This window comes from Spinacia oleracea, chromosome 3, assembly GCF_020520425.1.
Source record: "Spinacia oleracea cultivar Varoflay chromosome 3, BTI_SOV_V1, whole genome shotgun sequence".
NCBI classification, from domain to species: domain Eukaryota; kingdom Viridiplantae; phylum Streptophyta; class Magnoliopsida; order Caryophyllales; family Amaranthaceae; genus Spinacia; species Spinacia oleracea.
Window position 1 is genome coordinate 154,229,090 of NC_079489.1, and position 18,313 is coordinate 154,247,402.

Here is an 18,313-nt window from a genome sequence, read left to right on the forward strand (position 1 = left end):
ACATGCGGTCCATGGATCACGACTTCTTGTCCGTGTCGGGCCATATTTTTTGCGTGCTTGGTCTAGGGAGTCCCGACCCAGTGTCATCTTTTATTTAACTGAGCCAAGACTCTCAATAAATAATTCAGACTCAAACTTGAACACAAACGTAAATATACTCGTTTATGTGAATTCAACGATAACTCTCGTTTATTTATGTACATGAAAAAAGGTTCACGAGCAAACCAAAAAAAAAAGGAAAAAATGTTATCAATTTATCATATACTTCCTTCGTTCTCTTTTAGCTGCAACGTTTTGACTTTCGCACTATTTATATATTTTCCTTTGAACGCCTTTGGTTATTTGTACATAAACTAAAACATATTCATGGAATCATGTGGGATCTTGTTAGCTTCATATCAATTTATGTTTTCACAATATCAACTTTTTATAAATCTTGTTTATTAATTAGAGATATTAATAGTAAAAAATGTGCGTTGACAAGCGTGAAAGTCAAAATGTTAAAGCTAAAACAGAACGGGATAAGTATATAGTTTTATATTGTAGATAAATAAAAAATCACATTGTAAATACAAATTGCAAGTCTGCAAATGTGAACAAAATAATTTTATTAATTTTTGAAGTTTATGTTACAATCTCTAATAGTTTGATCGACTGATTCGATCTCCACTTTGAATTTGACTTGGCTCACGAGATTGTTTGATTTGGTTCACGGACTAATTTGATTTATACTTGAATGAGAGCCTTCGGGCTTGATCTCGTTCAAGAATGTTGATGTAGAATAGAACAACATGTCAATTTTGTATGCTTGTTGTTCTTCTTCCACCGGGTTGATTTGATGTGGATTTGGTATTGCTCACAAACGGGTTTGATCCTCTTGATGATCTCGTCCAATGTGATGAGGCAAAAACTCCTATTTAAAGGAGTGAGTGTAACTTTTAGGGTTTTATGTGTTTTGGGCTTCTTGAATTGGGTTTGATAGTCATGACCCGTTTATAACAGTTTAAACCGTTTTATCAGGTTTAACCATTAAAAATATCCGGGTTTGATTAAAATAGCTAAAACGGGCTAAATTAATTTATGTACCCAAATTAATTAATTTTAATGACTGTCAAATAATTATTGAGTCAATACTTTGATTTTTTACCCAAATAATATCCAATGTGGCACATTAACGAATTTTCCGTGGCTACACATATTTTGACTTTTAACCTTCCATAAAGTTAGAATAAATAACATGTTTGACTTTCGAGATTTCCAAATGTTAAAGGCCTACAAGTCTAAAACTCATTTGTTAAAAACATCGCTAATACAATCAACTAGATTTTTTACAACCAATTTTTCAATTTAGATCAACAAAAGCTATTCCTACGGAGTACTCCTTTCGTTTCTGAATAAATGCATCACTTTGATTACATACTTGTCTATACACAATTTTTTCCCTCTCTATCTGTAATTTCTTATATGTAAATGTTACTCCCCCGTTCATAGATTAGTTGTCTCTCTCTTCTCACTATTTTTTTTGTCCCGACACCCTCTCTCATTCAATAAAAAAAAAAAAATACTCCACTAACTCTTATCACAGCTACTTTCAATAAAATAACAATTGATAACCAAACAACCACTTATCGTCTAAAACTTTGTGCAAAGGTAATGGTAACAACTAATCTGTGACGAAGTAGTATAAAAAGTTAATATAATGAAATTACCTTGTGATTAATCCAAAACATATTACACGATATGAGTAACATTTAATTTTGCATATATTAATAGAAGATCAAGTCAAAACTAAAAAATAAACCATTTAAAAATTTAAGTGATGCATTTATTCAGAAACACGTTGTGTAAGTGTGTAACCTTTAACGTGCACTAATAGCTACTCCCTCCGTCCCTTAATACTCGACCTGTTTTGACTTTTTGCACTATTCACATAATTTATTTTGACCTTATTTTATTTTTAGTATATGAAAAATAATATTAGTATATAATATATTGTTGGCTTCATCTTAATATATATTTTCAAAATATTAATATTTTTATAAGTTTTTATAATATTTAGTTAAAAAAATTGGTGGTCAAAGTTGTACATTGGTAAGCGTATCCGATCAAAATAGGTCGAGTATTAAAGGACGGAGGAAGTACTCCCTAAAACAGAACATTAGTCTTCTGCTAAATATGGGCAAGAGTTGGCTTACGTTTGGCCACGCCTCAAAATTTCACTCTAAGCTCTAGCCACAAATTAAAAATTAAGGGAAAAACCCAGAAAATTCAAATAAAAGTCTGAATTGAAGTTTTTCCGAACAAAAATTAAAACAATGTTGCCTTCTTCATCATGCTGTACATCATCAACTCCTGCATTCAGATTCAAAAACCAACCTTTCTTTCTTCATTCTACAGCCTTTTCTGCTCCTTTTAGACTTTGTCACTCAGGTTAGCTTAAATCCCACTTAAAAATTATGGGTTTTCTTAATTCTGTGTTGTAATTCATTATATTATTGATTTGTTGTTGAATTTGATGAAGGGAGCAAATACCAAATTAGTAGGAGGGGTATTGCTTTTAGAGGAATTGTAGCTACTGGGATTGCAGCCATGGATTCAGCTTCTCTTGCTACTAAACCTGCTCAAGGTACTACTTACAACTCATTTTTATGCAGATGCAAACTTATATTGTTAAATTATGGTAAGCTATGTTCAATTTCACAATCAGAAATAATTTCAATTGAGGTAAATTTCAGGAGTTTTCAGGTTATAAGGTCATAGGGTAAAGCCAGTGTTGCCCAGTTCCCTAATCACCCCCGCAAACCGCAAACCTGAAGGTTAATTGTAACATGAAAATGGTACATTTTTTTTGTCTAATTTAGCAAATTAGGTATTGAATTGCATAATAATGGGTAAACCCATGGTTTTCATTTCATGCTTAGCACAAACTTTTTATCATGGTACAAGAACTTTTGATGATGTTTGTATACTTTTTCAACTCCATATTCTTTCAATTCTTGGTTATTAGACCATATGTGAACAAATATTTTCTGGTTGCCAATTAGGAAATGCATTATTGAAGGGCAATGTGTGTGTGTTGTTTGAGATTTTTATGTTCTTTACATGCTATATGTTGTATAGAAGTTAGTCAATAAATTGCCTACTTCAATTGAAATTCGAACGAAATTCGGAGGCAAGTATCTGTCCTAGGCTGGAGAGTGGAGACTAGTTAAAGCCATTGGTAATTTTATGACAGTGGCTAGGTGGTTTTCGGGTTTTTGGGTGAGATCACATTCAAGAAGTAATGCTATGCTCAATTTGCAGCTTGAATTTTACATTTGGGGGTTGATTGTCTTTTTCAACTCTATACTCTTTCAACTTGGTTATTAGACCATATGTGAACAACTATATTATGTTTGCCACTTGCCAATTAGGAATCATTGAAGGCAATGTGTATGTGTCGTTTGAGATTTATATGTTCTTTACATGCTATATGATGTGTAGAAGTTAGTCAATAAATTGCCCACTTCAATTGAAATTCGAATGAAATCGGCCTCTTAGTTACTGAAGGCAAGTATCTGTCCTAGGCCGGAAAACCATTGGTAATACTATGACACTATGACAGTGGCTAGGTGGTTTTTGGCTTCTTGGGTGAACATTCAACAAGTATGTTGCTCAATTTTTTACTTTATAATTCTCATGCTACAAATGACAGCTTTGCAGGTTGAATCTTACATTTGGGGGTAGATTGGTTGAATCCCTCATTCTCCTTTTAATGTTGCTCAACATTAATTTTATCTTCGTTGGTTAGAGACACGGATGTATGCAAGTAATAAACATGTGATAAAGATGCATTGCCTTTCCAGGGTTGGAAGTATTGCCATACAAGATAGAAGGATACAACTTTTGGACATGGCGAGGTCACAAAATACATTATGTGGAGCAAGGAGAGGGCACCCCAATTGTTCTTGTTCATGGCTTTGGCGCTTCTGCGTTTCATTGGAGGTTTGTTGTTTGTTTTAACTTAGTGCTTGTGCCGCATTAAACACTTCACTAATTCAAGTCAATAGATTGTCCATAGCAATGTTATCCAACATTCTTTCTCGAAGTTTGGTTTACACTTGAAACTTTAGAGGGTTGTGCGTATTATGACTAATGTTACTCGTGATCAGATATTGGTGTCAGACGGTGATTTGTGTCTATCAGTCAAACTTGGCTATTATATTATATATTTCCATGTTTTGGTTTGTCAGTACCCATGTTGGAGTGTCGACGATTTGATAGAGTACTTAAGCTAAAACGATGATTCTGAGTAATATAGATTCTGAAATTATGTTCATTTGGCGCTGGAATCTACCAATAGATCAAATGTGGAACATGTTGTTGAACAAGCTAATGAGCTACTGCTTCCATCATACGTGTAACAGTGCCTATAAGTGTATAAGATTTCTATCTGTCATGTGCAGATACAACATACCTGAGTTGGCTAAAAAGTACAAGGTTTATGCAATAGATTTGCTTGGGTTCGGATGGAGTGAGAAAGCACTCGTCGAGTATGATGCTGTTATCTGGAGAGACCAAGTGATTGATTTTCTCAAAGAAATAGTCAAGGAACCTGCTATTATGGTAGGAAACAGGTAACTAGTAAGAAAATAGCTTTTCCCCCTTAAATCCTTAAGCTCCGTGTGGTAGGGTGTAAAACGTTTACGTGGAAAACGATTTTCCCCTTTTCAACCATTTTACGTTGTTTGATTTGGCAAGGGATGAAAAACAATTTTCCATAACTCCCTCAAAGGTGGAAAAACTTTTTCCATTTGAAAGGAAGGGAAACCACTTTTCCACCTTTCCTCCTTACCCTCAATCTTCACCCTCTTCTTCCATTTTCTTTTAAGGAACCAAACAAAGGAAAACTAGTTTGGAATTGTGTTTTCCCTTGCAAAATCATTTTGCACTGGACACGTCTTACACCAAACCAAACGGAGCCTAATGTAACTCCACAGAAACTTTATATGTAATGCAATTATGCAAAGCTCTTTCATGCTTCCTTTCACTGATGTTCTGGAACACGTGATTCCTTCCGCAGCCTAGGAGGGTTTACTGTACTGGCATCAGCAGCTAGTTTGCCTGAAAAAGTTGCCGGAGTTGTACTTCTAAACTCTGCTGGACAGTTTGGAGATCCAAATGCCCAACCCGAAGAACCTAAGCAGGAGAATATCTTGGAGAAGATCGTTATAAAACCTGTTAAAGAAATTTTTCAGCGTGTTTTTCTTGGATTCTTATTCTGGCAGGCAAAACAACCTGCTCGCGTAACATCAGTGCTTAAAAGTGTAAGTTGCTAACCTCCTAAACTCAAAGCTACACACACAATACTCACTTTACAAGCGTACTAAATGTATTCAAGATTTCAAGCATTCTTAGGGTGCTTTCTATTCACCTGATTTTCACTTATTTTTTCTGAACTTATCTTATCTGAACTTATTTAAACTTAACCGGGGTTATTAAAACTTATCAGAACTCGTTTTAGTTATAAATTATATTTGGGTAACCCTTATTTTCCTGAACTTATCTTATTTGAACTTATATGAACTTAACTAAACTTATTTGAACTTATTTTTCCCGAAATAAGTGGAAATAAGGTGAACAGAACAAAGTCTTAGTTTACTCTAAAGTATTCGATGTTGGCTTGCTATTGCTCAGGTGTACGTAAATAGCTCCAACGTGGATGACTACCTCGTGGAATCCATAACCCAACCAGCAGCAGATCCTAAAGCAGGAGAGGTTTATTTCAGGTATGCGTACTCTCATGAATTCCCATGTTATTAGTAAGGCTGCAAATGAGTCAAGTCAAGCCGAGTTTTAGTCTGTTCTAACCGAGCTTGATAAGGATTATTAGTGCTCAAGCTAACTCGAGCTTTGAAAAATATTTGTTCGAGCTTTGCTCGTAAAGACTATGATTTGTTCGATCTTTGTTCATAACAAGCTTGTTTGCATTTCAAGTCGAGCTTGAACGAGCTTAAATCGAGTTTTGATAACATAAACGAGCCCTAAATTACCTTTAAAACAAAAAATTATACGAATTCATTTAATTTTACAACGATTTTTTCTAATCTTTCTACGATAAAAATTATAATGTGTATAATAAAAAAGATTATGGGCCAAATTTTTATACGTAACAAAATTGTTGATTTCATTTAAAAGATATAGAAAGAAACCAAAGTAGTTATAAAATGTCATATACTTTTCCGAGATTGTACGAGTTTTTAACGAGTTGTACCTTATAGTCACGCATACAAAAGAATTTAAACGAAATGTTCACGAACATTGGCGAGCTGGACACTAACGAGTTGAACATGAAGTTGTTCAAGCTTGACTCATTTACTTAACGAGCTTAAACTTTTTGTCCAAGTTTGTTTATTAACTTATCAAACGAGTTTTGACCGAACTCGTTCTCGAGTAGTTCACGAACGTATCGGCTTATTTGCACCCCTAATTATTAGTGAGATAAGCGAGAATCATGGTCCGTTAATCTGAAGCTTGTGAGGGTAACATTGTTTCTTTTGTTGGTCCTTTGATGATAGATTATGCCTTGAATCGGTTAACACACTGTTAGTGAACCACGTTAAATCTCTATGTTCTTTATTTACGTTATTTATAATCTTTCTTACTCCTGTTATAACAGATTGATGTCGCGCTTCATGTCAAACCAGAGGAAGTACACACTTGACAGCCTATTAAGCAAACTATCTTGCCCATTGTTACTGATATGGGGCGACCTCGACCCGTGGGTAGGCCCGAATAAGGCCAAGCAGATCAAGGAATTCTATCCAAGTACAACTGTTGTAAATCTTCAAGCTGGACATTGTCCTCATGATGAAGTTCCTGAGCTCGTCAACACAGCTTTATTGGATTGGTTGTCGAATTTAAACCTCGAAAAATTACCGTTACCAACCTCTGTAAATGTGTCGTGATAAACTAGTATGTACATTTGTATCAACTCTCAAGTGTAAGTATACTGTAAATTTTAACAATATTTTTTGTACTGGGTAGAATAGCATTATACATCAATAAAAAAAAGTTAAAAAAAGTTACTTAGTATTTGCATTAACGAATAATATCTGTAGAAAATGCTTAAAAATGTCAAAGTTTCTAGCCCTGTTAAACATAATTCTCAACAAGCAAATCAATATTTTTTTTAATTATTATTATTGGGAAGAACAAAATTGTCAATTCAATTGGTTGACTTATATAGGTAAAATCATTTCAATTGGCGGTTTATAAATGATGTAGTGACATAATTCCAATTCACTTGCCGTGTAGCAGCAATCAAGCGAAACCGCCAACTGAATTGGCGGTTTTGTTATAGATCGCCAATTCAGTTGGCGGTTCATAGTTGAACTTGTGATTTTTTTTACTTTTTAAGACAATTGATAACTGACGCTAGATTAAGAATTATGTTAAAAAGGGAAGTATTTTGGAAATTTTAATCATTTTTGATGAAAATCGCTCTACATTAACCTCTAAAATTTCAAATCAACCAACTTTGATTATTTAATCATCCATCACTAGCTAGGTAATGACAAGATATTAGGATACCCTACCCTCAAGGGTGTCATCACACAAAACACAAGAGAAAAAAGAACCAACTAGGGTTGGCGCTAGTGGTTAAAGGCCTTTTGCTCTTTAACTAGGTCTCGGGTTCGGACCTTGGGTAAGGAAAAAAACTTAGTTGGGAGGAATGATGCTCATCGAGGTACCCATGCAAACTCTCGCTGGAGATTAATTCACTCGCGGTAAAAAAAAAGTCCTCGTAGTAAAACCAAAAAACAAAAGAAAAAAAGAGATTTTTAAGAATTTCATAGAGGTAACAACAGCCAACAGGGATGGGTTACAGAATACAGATATTTACAATGAACTATGAATAAGATTATGATCGCTCGGTCTCATTTTTCAGCATCTCACTAACATTCTCTTCTAAACATGCGAAATATCCCACTCATACGTTCAAAAACTCTGAGTTTCCGGAGCAAACCGCAGCAAAGAGGCACCGCGGTAGGCAACACTGATGTGAACACGTTTACAAAAACTCTGGCGCCTTTCGGTGAAGTACCAGTTACAGCAACATTGAATGTGACATACAATGCTAAGAGACAGATCTGAAGCTCTGTCTGTAATGGGAATTTGCTGGTTAATGTAGCTATCATGTATAGAGAGACGTTAAATCCAATAGAATTGCATGAAACTAGAACGATGAATGAAATCAAGTCACGAGTACCCATGATAGAAGTTCCGGCTAGATGGCCTTCGCCGTTATCCTGCCATACATCACCGGGTGGGCTGATACCAACCTGTTAAGGTTGCTGTTGTTAGTGTATGTTTAAACAATAAAATTAGAATTTATTAGCATTTTAAACATACAAAATAGTTTAAATGAGGATGGCGGGTCTTGTCACGGGATTAGGTGGGTTGGGTTTGTATGTTGGTTCGCGTGTAGGGTTGGGTTGGGTGGGTCGGGTGTGCTGTGCTGGGTTGTGTCAGGTTCGATAGGGTGGGTCGAAATGGGTTGTGTTGAAAAAACTCGACCCACGACACATCAAAAAAATATCCGTTGGGCAGGTTTGTGCCATGGGTCATACGTGGGTTCAACCCACGTGACCCACTATGGGCTGTGTCAGGCTGCGCTAGGTCAGACCCACACTGGCCATCTCTACATCATCACCGGGAGGGCTGATACCAAACTGGTATGTTGATGTTGTTAACGTATATTTAAACAATAAAATTAGAATTTATTAGCATTTTAAACATACAAAATAGTTTAAGTTAGGATGGCGGGTCTTGTCACTGGGTTAGGTGTGTTGGGTGGGTTGGGTTCCGGAGTTGGGTGGGGTGGGTCGGGTGTGCTATGCTGGTTTGTGTTAGGTCCGATGGGGTGGGTCGAAATGGGATGTGTTGAAAAACTCGACCTACGACACATCAAAAATATCCGAGTTGGGCAGGTTTGTGTCATGGGTCATAAGTGGGTTCAACCCACGTGACCCACTATGGGTTGTGTTAGGGTGCACTGTGTCAGACCCGACACCCTGTCCTCTACATCACCGGGAGGGCTGATACTAACCTGGTACGTTGCTGTTGCTACCAACACGGCTATGACTAGAAGTGCACTTCGTGCATCACTTGGAGAGTCTCTTCCGTTGTGGAAACTGAAGTACTTGACGAGATCCTTTGAATGGCTGTTTGCTGAAGGGTCGTTTGTTGTTGATGAGGAGCAAGTTGTTGTGGTGTGGGGGGTAAGATCTCGGGATTTTAGTGCCCCAGAACACAGTAGAATTTCCTGAATTTCTCTGTCACCGGCTTCACTTGGGAAAATCGACAGTAAGTCCAGTGCTGTTAAACAGCTCTTGTTTATTGCATTCACCTCCAGAGTCCTGGAATTGTTTCTGAGAAGCATTTCTACAACCTACATTCAAGAAACCATCCATTACTCGTTTGGAAGATATAAAAAACTTAACTATCAGAGGTCGTGTCATTAGGGGTGTTTAAAACCCGGTCTGGACCGGTAAATAGACCAAAATCTGACCGGTTTTGGACCGGACCGGTTGATTCTGCTCCGGTCTTCAGTCCTTTAAATTTTAGTTTCCGGGCTTCCTGTCCGAACCGGTTGACCTGATTTATATTAAATAAATCATTAATGTGTTATTTTATTTTGATGTCCTACTCTTTAGTCTTCTATGTCCACCTCTACTCCCTTAAAAATGGAGAATTAAAGTTTGAAAGATTTTCTAACTATATTTTGTTTGAAAATAAATAACCTTGAAAATTGTATGGATTTATTCAATAATTTCGGTCTAAACACGGACCCGGTCCGGTGGTCTTGACGGGAATTTTTTCGTTCCAGTCTTCGGTCCACAAATTTTCTTGATTCTGGTTCTGGTCCGGTCGGGTCCGGACTTGGACCGGCGTGCAGCCCTAGGCGTCATAGATAGGACCACATGTGCCATCAATCACAGGGTAAAAGAATTCCCTGAGTCATCTAAACTGTTCATATAGAATAAAGAAAAATGAAACAAAACCTAGAATGTAACACATAAGAAAAAGAGGTTTTTTCTTTAGTCATCAAGAGAGAAAAAAAATCTATCATCAACTGATTTACAAGTGTAACTGATTTTACATTCATTGGAACTGATTTTGTTGATTACCTACCAGTTATTGACATATACTAATATGTAGTTAACCATTTACTGATTATTACGGATTAAAACTGATCAAAACTGATTTTTATAAGTTGAAAAGAACAGGGATAATTGTAACCAAATATACTTCATATGATAAACACTTGCCTGTCTTTGCTTCTTCCAGATTGCAAGATGCAGGATGGTATTCCCATGTTCATCCTTCCCATTCAGAATCTCTTCTTTGCCCGTTTCCCTGGTCCAATCCAACAAAACCCGAAAGCTCTCAACCTGAAAGTTCTTGACAGCAAGATGCAAAGCCGTCTCTTTCTGCACCGTCACATCATCCATACATCCTTCACAATTAGCTAGAATTTCGTGTATCACGTCAACCCTACCTCCTAGCACGGCTAAATGAAGAGGGGTAGTCCTGTCTTTTCCTTCGATACGGCAAACATTTGAGTCAGTTCTGGTGATGATCTCTCTTACTATCTGTAGGTGTCCATTTCCTGATGCTAAATGCATTGGGCTATATCCTTCTGCATTCACCTGTGTGGCAAATTCAGGCTTTAATTCCAGTATTTTCTTTGCAAAGTCTAAGTGTCCTGCTGCAGAAGCAAAATGTAAAGGATTCTGAGCATGTATAAGTGGGATTTGGTGAAGGATAAGGGGATTTCTTGTTAACAGTTGGTGTAATTCCTCAATATCCCCTGTTTGAGCGGCCTGGAACAATCCATCCATTTCTGCAGAAGAAAGTGAATAAAACAATACATCAAATTTCAAGTTCTTTCATGGTTTTGCAACTGATATTTAGAATATAATACAAACGGATGATTCAAGGAGCAACAAGGAGAGAAAAAGTCAAACTCTGAAGATGGGAATTAGGAAGGTTGAATATAATGTGAAAACATTATAATATTTTGAAACTTTACACAAGAATAAACATTATAATATTATTCTCTTCAAAATTCTTTTGAGTATTTTATATTATCATTGGTCATAATCATCAATTCATCGCCACGTCTAAAACTTAATTTTGCATAAGCATGAGATTATTGGTCAGACAAATATTTCAAATGATAGGTGTAAACGGCTAACAGGGTCAAAACCAATATTAAAGTAGCTTACTTAAGTAGTAATTTCCAACAGATACGACTTTGAAAGAGACATTAAATTGTAGTTAACAACCATTTTAGGCCATACCATGGGGCCTGAACAATAACAGTATGATGCAATTTGGTCACATGATATTATTTTTCTTGAAGTGAAGGTGGTGGGCTGTTGGCATCTCTGTTACAGTGAGACGTGTACAAATGCAGGTTAGGGTGAGGTGAACACTAGGCCATAACACCTACATTTGCTAAGAAACCTGGGCTGCGCCAATGAACTTGATGTCCACGTGCATTGTCTTCATAAACGCGCTATATCAAAAATCACACTTCATTTTCTTCTACTGAGAGTCTGAAAAGGCTAGGATCAAACTAGAAGAGAAACTTAAATCCAAAACAAGGGTAATGAGTAATGACTTAAGAGAGGCATGAATGAAAAAGGTAAATGGGTTTGCAAGCTGTGTATAGCGTAAGACCACTTACAGAAATACAGTGAGATTTTTCAAGCGGCTCACGCAGTTACACATCTTGCAGCAGGTTAATCAGTATTCCCCTCACCGCAGCAATCTAAGAAGCTATGGTTTCAGCCACAAATTAAAATGTAGATCATACATGGGATTGGGATTCTTACCATCTTTCTTTCAGTTATCTTATATGCAAAAGCCTCAAATGCTGGATCATTGAAGTCAAATGAGCATACAAAATCATGCATCGTGTGCTCACACCTGCAATAAGCAACAATTTCAAAGTCACTAATCATTTCAACCACTATCATGAAGTGAAAGTCTAATTGAAGAAACACACAAAAAAGTGAACATAAGACAAAAGAAATCCCTCTGCAAACCTTTTTCTCTAGGTGATTAGAAAATATAGGAAAATGTGGAGTCCGATGTCCGCCTACATTGCGTAACTTTGTAATTCATGTCAGCTGCTTCACTGATATATAAACAGAACCCAGCATTCTAGCCTGTCTCAGATTGATTAGAACATGCCACAATTGAAGAAGAGTCAAGGTGACACATCTCTTTGATCCCAACTTGCAAATATGTGCATAAATGTTGTGTATGTTTTGACCTAAAATAGAAGTTATCATGCATTGTCCAAGCACATTCATCTGGAAACGATCCTGTCTAATGACAGAGCTTTGCAAAGAATGAAAGCCAACAAATAGACAGAAGAAAAGGATTATCAATAGAGAGGTTTATAAAAGGCGATGAAATGATTTCATATGTACAAGCTCGTCTTTAAAATTAGTAAAACCTATTTTTACTGCAAATTTATAACTACCAAGTCTACAATTCACTCTTTAAGATGTCAGGAGTAAACATGATCATGAACATTTACTAGTACAAGTGTCTGCTTTCTTTAATTTCTGGTAACTGGTAACTCCGATGTACTTATTCATCTCTAGCTGTGCCACTGCCACTAGTAGATGACCTATTCCCCTCATACTTCTGTAGGAAAATCAAAGAGGAAGAAAAAAGACCCCGATTAGAAACATAGGTACAAGCTGCAGTATGTAAATTAAAAGGCAACAGCTGGAGAGCTGAACGTCTGAACTACTGTATCACTAATACAAAGAAGAATTCATCAGCCCTATATAATAGCAAAGTAGCAAAATATCCTTACCGGTTTTGCAGTTCTGAATGGGTTATACTTGTATTTGAACATATGTACAATTTGACGTATCATCGTGAGCACAAAGAGAAAGACCCAATAGCTTGACAATATTGGCCAGAAAACCGGTACATCCAACACTGATATGAAAGTCAATATAAATGCAACGATAAAAGCCTTGGTGATGGCGTACCTGAGATAAAAGTTGTAAAAACGTAAAAGACAAGCCAAAATACACCATAAATCCCAATACTCTGATAAAATCAACAAGCGTGCAGATATGAACAGGTGGAACGTGTGAATAACAAATCGAGCAATAGCGACATGATTCATCAGATCAACAAGCTGGACTTTATGGCGGAAATGTGGAATAGTATCAGGTCAACAAGCTGCACTGACTTCAGTGACGGAGGGAAGGCACAGGCAGCAGAGATCATGAGCCTCGTGGTCCCTTCTAAACACTTTCCTATTCCTACACATTCGCAGCACCTGTATGTAAGGCTTGTATGGAATGTGCCAAGTTCCATACAATCTGCACACACGATGGAAACAAAGTCACCCTACTACAGCAGTATTTGGTTAAGGGTTAAACACACGTCAGGAGATTAAAATTCTACTTCCAAGATTTAGCTTTCACCACCATTAGAATTGTATGATAAAAGTAATTTCATAATATTGATTTTTCTTTCAAGAAATTACCTAATATATGTCGAGTTTTGGGAACAACTACTTAATATAGCTATTTATAAGAAAGTTACCTAATAACTAGTTTCTGATGTAGGTAGCACTACTAACTGACGACAGAGGTTAGGATTTACAAGTGGAGTATTAACAAACTAACATGATTAAGGTGTAGTTCTCCTTGATATGTGACTAGTTTCATGTGTCCCATTAATAGGTTGTTGATGTGTGTCCGGTACTGTGGACCAAGCACCTACCTAGCTGCCCTTAATAAGCCTGAACATTCAAACAAGGAGCAGGAAGGTAAAAACCTGCTTAAAAAACTTCATAGTTTACCCAAACCTGCTAAAAAAGCTTCATAGTTTACCAAACAAGCTAGGGTTTCGGGTTTGGAACGAGGGAGGGAGTAGTAGGTCCTAGTACAGAAAGCCTACACCACTGTAATTCAGCAAGAATGCATCATATGAAAGCTAAGCAAACCTCACAAAAGGGTGAACAGATATCACGTGAATACATGTGATAGAAACATCATGTGGGAGTGTGAATCCTCTGTCCCAAATTCGTGTCCCATCTAGTTTCCCAACTCAACAAAATCTGGGATAGAGGATCCGGACCCCATTATGGGGTGGCTTTAAAACTCAAAATCATTAAACCACCCAATTAAGTCACATGTGGTGCACACCAGACACCACTGTCATACACGAAGTTTTATGTCTTTACTTCAATTCCACTGAAACCATCTGTATGTGGATCCCCCTCCCCCTGAGCGGGAGAGAGGTGTGGGATAATAAAATAATCATGACTGACGACAAGGCAAACATTAATGCGGCAACATATATATTAAGATGGTACCTTAAGGAATATAATTGTTTAATAGCATACCAAAGACCTCCCTTAAAAAGTTAATCATACATGGCAATATGATTAAGATAAATGCATTACCAAAACCGGAACTCTGGCACGCGTCTCTCAAACGGCTTATATTCATCACCATCTCTGCCAGGAGAGACTGGAGAGGGAGCTCCATCTCGTCCTTCAAGCTCTGGATCAACATTTGGTGAAAAAAAACCAATCAACAAATTCAGCACATATGTGGCCAAACCATAGGACACAACATGAAATCCCTTGACCCAATACACCCTCAAAACATAAATCATCGCCACCCCTATAGTCACAAGCCATCTCCGCAGCAGATGAGGCACCGATCTATCCAAGTAATGCAGAAATCTCTTATTTAGGTTGCTTCTCCAAGTTGGAAGAGGCACTGGCTCTTCATTGTCACCAATCTCTCCATTCTCTGAGTTCATAAAGACTAAATTCAAAAGCCGTGCTGAAACACACATAAGAATGTGTAAGTTAGTGCAATAAAAGTCCGACGGTCGATCCCATATGTTATGAAATAGTCCTTTAAACCTAAAAAAACAAAAAAAATGTTCAAAGTTCTAACTAGCAAGGACTCGACTCTTGACCTAAAATCAGAATTTAGGCGCATCCAAATAAAAACAGTAATCAAAATTACCATTCTTAGTTAACAATAAGTCAATAACTATGTGGTCAAATCAATAGTTCTCCTTAACAAATACTCCTCCGTTTCTAAATAAATACGAGTAGATCACTTAGACTTTTAAACTATTCATAAGCTAACTCTACATGTGTTATCACATACCATCTTGTTGGATTAGCCACAATGGTATATTTTCAAAATATCAACTTTTTAAACTTGTGCTAGTCAAACTGATGCATTTATTAAAAAACGGAAAGAGTGTTTCGTCACCAATACTACATCATTTCCCCCTCCCACCACCCACACACACACAAACGAAGTCATTTCCAGCATCCAACGGCGAACTAAGGCGCACAAGGATCATGGAGCCTAGGCGCAAGGCGCAGCCCCTTTTGGATACGAGGCGCACATAATTTCCTATTAAACCTTAAAATTCGGTATAAAACAAAATTAACCCAATTTATACTCAAAACAACATAATACTATTGGGGTGTCATATTTTTTTGTCGGTTCATAAGCATCGCGTGATCCCGTCGATGGATTGTCTGCATTAGAATCTTCAATGGTAATTACAAGTTGGAAATATGAAAATTAACTCATATTATTCTACTGCCACTATCCAAATAGCTTAGGTTGTAGGGATATGACCGTTGATAGGTCACATGAGGTGTGTTTACATCCTTAAAAAAGAAAAAGTAAAAGTAAATAAAAGATCCATGTCAGCGTGCTGCGCCTGAAGACTGAAGGCCCACAAGGCGTTGTGCCTTACGCCTTACTTAAGGCGCACGAAGGCGCGCGCCTGGTTGACATCAGTGAGCCTAGGTTAGCCTAGGCGCGATTTTTTAAACTTAGCATCCAACAGGGGAACAATGTTCCCAATTAACCCGCTACGATTTCAGCACAGCAATACAGCCTAACCCCACCGCCCACAACAAACAAACTAGGGCAATTGATCAAGCAGAAGCATCATCAGGATCCTGCAACACACATCAATGTTTGTTTTATTCTCTCTTCTAAGAATCCTATCAAACATCAGTATCAATATATCATCATCATCACCACCATTTCTAGCAAGATTTACTTGTTCTTCCCCGAAAGAAAAAAAAATCCGTGGATTAATTCAACCCCTTTCTTTCAAATCACTCTTTAATCAAAGATTGAATCGTAATTAGCAATAGATGAGTAAACTTAAGTAACAAAGCAACGAATTGACAGGCATAAATAAGCAAAACTAGCAGAATTGCAGCTTAAAAAACAAATTAAAATCAAACAGAATATGATATCGCTTATAAATCAATAATGTCAACAATTAATTGATTAAGCACATGAAAACATTAAATGTGAACAATTGAAACTTCTCAAACCTTTTACGGGAGCTTAGATGAAGCCTCGAAGCACCGAATTGAAGAGGGAGAGAAAATCGACTGAAATTTGGGGGTTAACTATCTGTTCTTTTGTTACGGAGTATGAAATGCGAAGGATTAAACGGAGGGTCACTTAAAAATGGCCGTGGGCTGGGCGGGGCTTTGGGTCGAGCCCACGAGTCATGGTCCCGTCTCATGTCAAGCCCACATGTATAGAGTTGCGCAAATTTTTGGCTATACCCGGGTACAGTCAAAGCTGGCTGTACCCCCACCCAAAACGATATCGTTTTGTGTTGTTTAAAATGAACATTAATATACTGGTACAAAAATGAACATTTACTATTTTGGAAATGAATATTTATTTATTTATTTGGAATGAACATTTACTATTTTGGAAATGAACATTTATTTATTTATTTGGAAATAAGCTACAAAAATGAACATTTACTATTTCGGAAATGAACATTTATTTATTTATTTGGAATGAACATTTACTATTTTGGAAATGAACATTTATTTATTTATTTGGAAATAAACAATTTAGGCGCTTGTAAAAACATAAAAGACCAATGAAGTGAACAATTTCATTATGAACATTAACCATATATTTATTGTGAACAAACAAATAAACAAGAAAGAACAAATAATTCAACAAAAAAGAACAAACAATATAAAAAAGAACATAAAATTCCAGAAAAAAGAACAAACAATACAACAATTATGAACAATTTTATGATGAATTTTAAAGCCAACATGAAAAAACAAACAATACAACAAGAAAGAACAAACAATAAAGCAGATAATTATTATGAACAAACAAATAAACAAGAAAGAACAAATAATTCAACAAAAAATAACAAACAATATAAAAAAGAACAAACAATACAACAATTATGAACAAACAATACAACAATTATGAACAATTTTATGATGAATTTTAAAGCCAACATGAAAGAACAAACAATACAACAATAAGTTTGATGAATGAATTTAAAAAACAACAAGAAAGAACAAACAGTACAACAAGAAAGAACAAACAATACAAAAAGAAAGAATAAAAGATTAATGAAGAGTTTAATTATGAACACTAACCATATGAGTATTATAAACAAACAAATAAACAAGAAAGAACAAACAATATAAAAAAGAACATAAAATTCCAGAAGAAAGAACAAAAAATACAACAATTATGAAAAATTGATGATGAATTTAAAAAACAACATGAAAGAACAAACAGTACAACAAGAAAAAACAAACAGTACAATAAGAATGAACAAACAGTACAATAAAAAAGAACAAACAGTTGACAAGAATGAACAAACAATATGAGCACGTCGTTTTTGGGGGGTACAACCAGAGCTGGCTGTACCCGGGTACAGCAGTTAGCGATTGATAAAGTTGGGTAAAAAATTGGGCACACGGGCCCTCGTGCTGTGTCGTCTGCCTAAGTCTAATATTACTAAATTTCGTGCAATAAGGTATACATGTAGTCATATGAAAATACACGTCTACGGGACACAGCTCATGCCGGAGCTTTTGAATACTCGAGTAATATAATGAGGGTGTGCGTGACTTGCAAGGTCGTGCGACGCTGGGGGAGTCGTCAGCAAGTCTTTTAGGTGACTTGCAACCTTATTGGATTCACGTTATGATTTTGGTAAGCCATAGCGGATTTTGTGTTGTCATATGACTTGATCACGCAAGCTTACGAAGGGATAAGAAGGAATCCCCTAGGTTGCAGAGGACGACCCTCAATTGAAACATCACGCCGAAGGCTGCAACCCTAGTTGTTTTAGTATAAATAACTCTTGTGTGCTATCATATTATTCTAAACTATTGCTAATTGATCAATACTATTGAGCGTTCTAGTTTTCATCTTGTCAATTCGCTATG

The 18,313-nt window shown here is 36.5% G+C and overlaps 3 protein-coding genes across 7 annotated transcripts; 1 reads left to right on the forward strand and 2 right to left on the reverse strand.

The window, feature by feature from the left end:
• The first annotated feature begins 2,204 nt into the window (after positions 1-2,204).
• Positions 2,205-7,067, forward strand: LOC110800424 (pheophytinase, chloroplastic). The gene is made up of 7 exons (XM_022005729.2): positions 2,205-2,430; positions 2,522-2,626; positions 3,846-3,984; positions 4,446-4,616; positions 5,063-5,306; positions 5,677-5,768; positions 6,659-7,067. Exons 1-7 carry the CDS (start codon positions 2,316-2,318, stop codon positions 6,945-6,947), a joined length of 1,155 nt encoding a protein of 384 aa, XP_021861421.1. The 5' UTR covers positions 2,205-2,315; the 3' UTR covers positions 6,948-7,067.
• A 723-nt stretch (positions 7,068-7,790) lies between these two features.
• Positions 7,791-12,286, reverse strand: LOC110800417 (ankyrin repeat-containing protein BDA1). Of its 5 annotated transcripts, none has more exons than XM_022005723.2 (6): positions 12,099-12,286; positions 11,886-11,979; positions 11,738-11,821; positions 10,314-10,888; positions 9,092-9,433; positions 7,791-8,324 (listed from the first exon to the last, which is right to left on the reverse strand). In XM_022005723.2, the coding sequence occupies exons 4-6, from the start codon at positions 10,884-10,886 to the stop codon at positions 7,938-7,940; spliced, it is 1,302 nt and encodes a 433-aa protein (XP_021861415.1). In that variant the 5' UTR covers positions 10,887-10,888; positions 11,738-11,821; positions 11,886-11,979; positions 12,099-12,286; the 3' UTR covers positions 7,791-7,937. The 5 variants fall into 5 exon arrangements, with proteins under 5 accessions (XP_021861415.1, XP_056696951.1, XP_021861413.1 ...); XM_056840973.1 differs by having other exon boundaries at positions 11,501-11,821; XM_022005721.2 differs by lacking the exon at positions 11,738-11,821.
• Positions 12,287-12,422: 136 nt separating this feature from the next.
• LOC110800418 (protein RER1D) lies at positions 12,423-16,579 on the reverse strand. The gene is made up of 4 exons (XM_022005724.2): positions 16,421-16,579; positions 14,495-14,882; positions 12,884-13,064; positions 12,423-12,708 (listed from the first exon to the last, which is right to left on the reverse strand). Exons 2-4 carry the CDS (start codon positions 14,857-14,859, stop codon positions 12,652-12,654), a joined length of 603 nt encoding a protein of 200 aa, XP_021861416.1. The 5' UTR covers positions 14,860-14,882; positions 16,421-16,579; the 3' UTR covers positions 12,423-12,651.
• Between the last annotated feature and the right edge of the window lie 1,734 nt (positions 16,580-18,313).

Excerpts from the sequence above, each read along its gene's own strand:
- LOC110800424 (XM_022005729.2), top strand. The coding sequence starts at position 2,316 with ATGTTGCCTTCTTCATCATGCTGTACATCATCAACTCCTGCATTCAGA. Across the intron at positions 5,307-5,676 it reads TAACATCAGTGCTTAAAAGT|GTGTACGTAAATAGCTCCAA; the intron begins GTAAGTTGCTAA and ends GCTATTGCTCAG. Across the intron at positions 5,769-6,658 it reads GCAGGAGAGGTTTATTTCAG|ATTGATGTCGCGCTTCATGT; the intron begins GTATGCGTACTC and ends CTGTTATAACAG.
- LOC110800417 (XM_022005721.2), bottom strand. The coding sequence starts at position 10,886 with ATGGATGGATTGTTCCAGGCCGCTCAAACAGGGGATATTGAGGAATTA. Across the intron at positions 9,434-10,313 it reads TCTGGAAGAAGCAAAGACAG|GTTGTAGAAATGCTTCTCAG; the intron begins GCAAGTGTTTAT and ends TCTTGAATGTAG. Across the intron at positions 8,325-9,091 it reads TAGCAACAGCAACGTACCAG|GTTGGTATCAGCCCACCCGG; the intron begins GTTAGTATCAGC and ends CAACCTTAACAG.
- LOC110800418 (XM_022005724.2), bottom strand. The coding sequence starts at position 14,859 with ATGAACTCAGAGAATGGAGAGATTGGTGACAATGAAGAGCCAGTGCCT. Across the intron at positions 13,065-14,494 it reads GTGCCAGAGTTCCGGTTTTG|GTACGCCATCACCAAGGCTT; the intron begins GTAATGCATTTA and ends CTTTTATCTCAG. Across the intron at positions 12,709-12,883 it reads CATTCAGAACTGCAAAACCG|AAGTATGAGGGGAATAGGTC; the intron begins GTAAGGATATTT and ends ATTTTCCTACAG.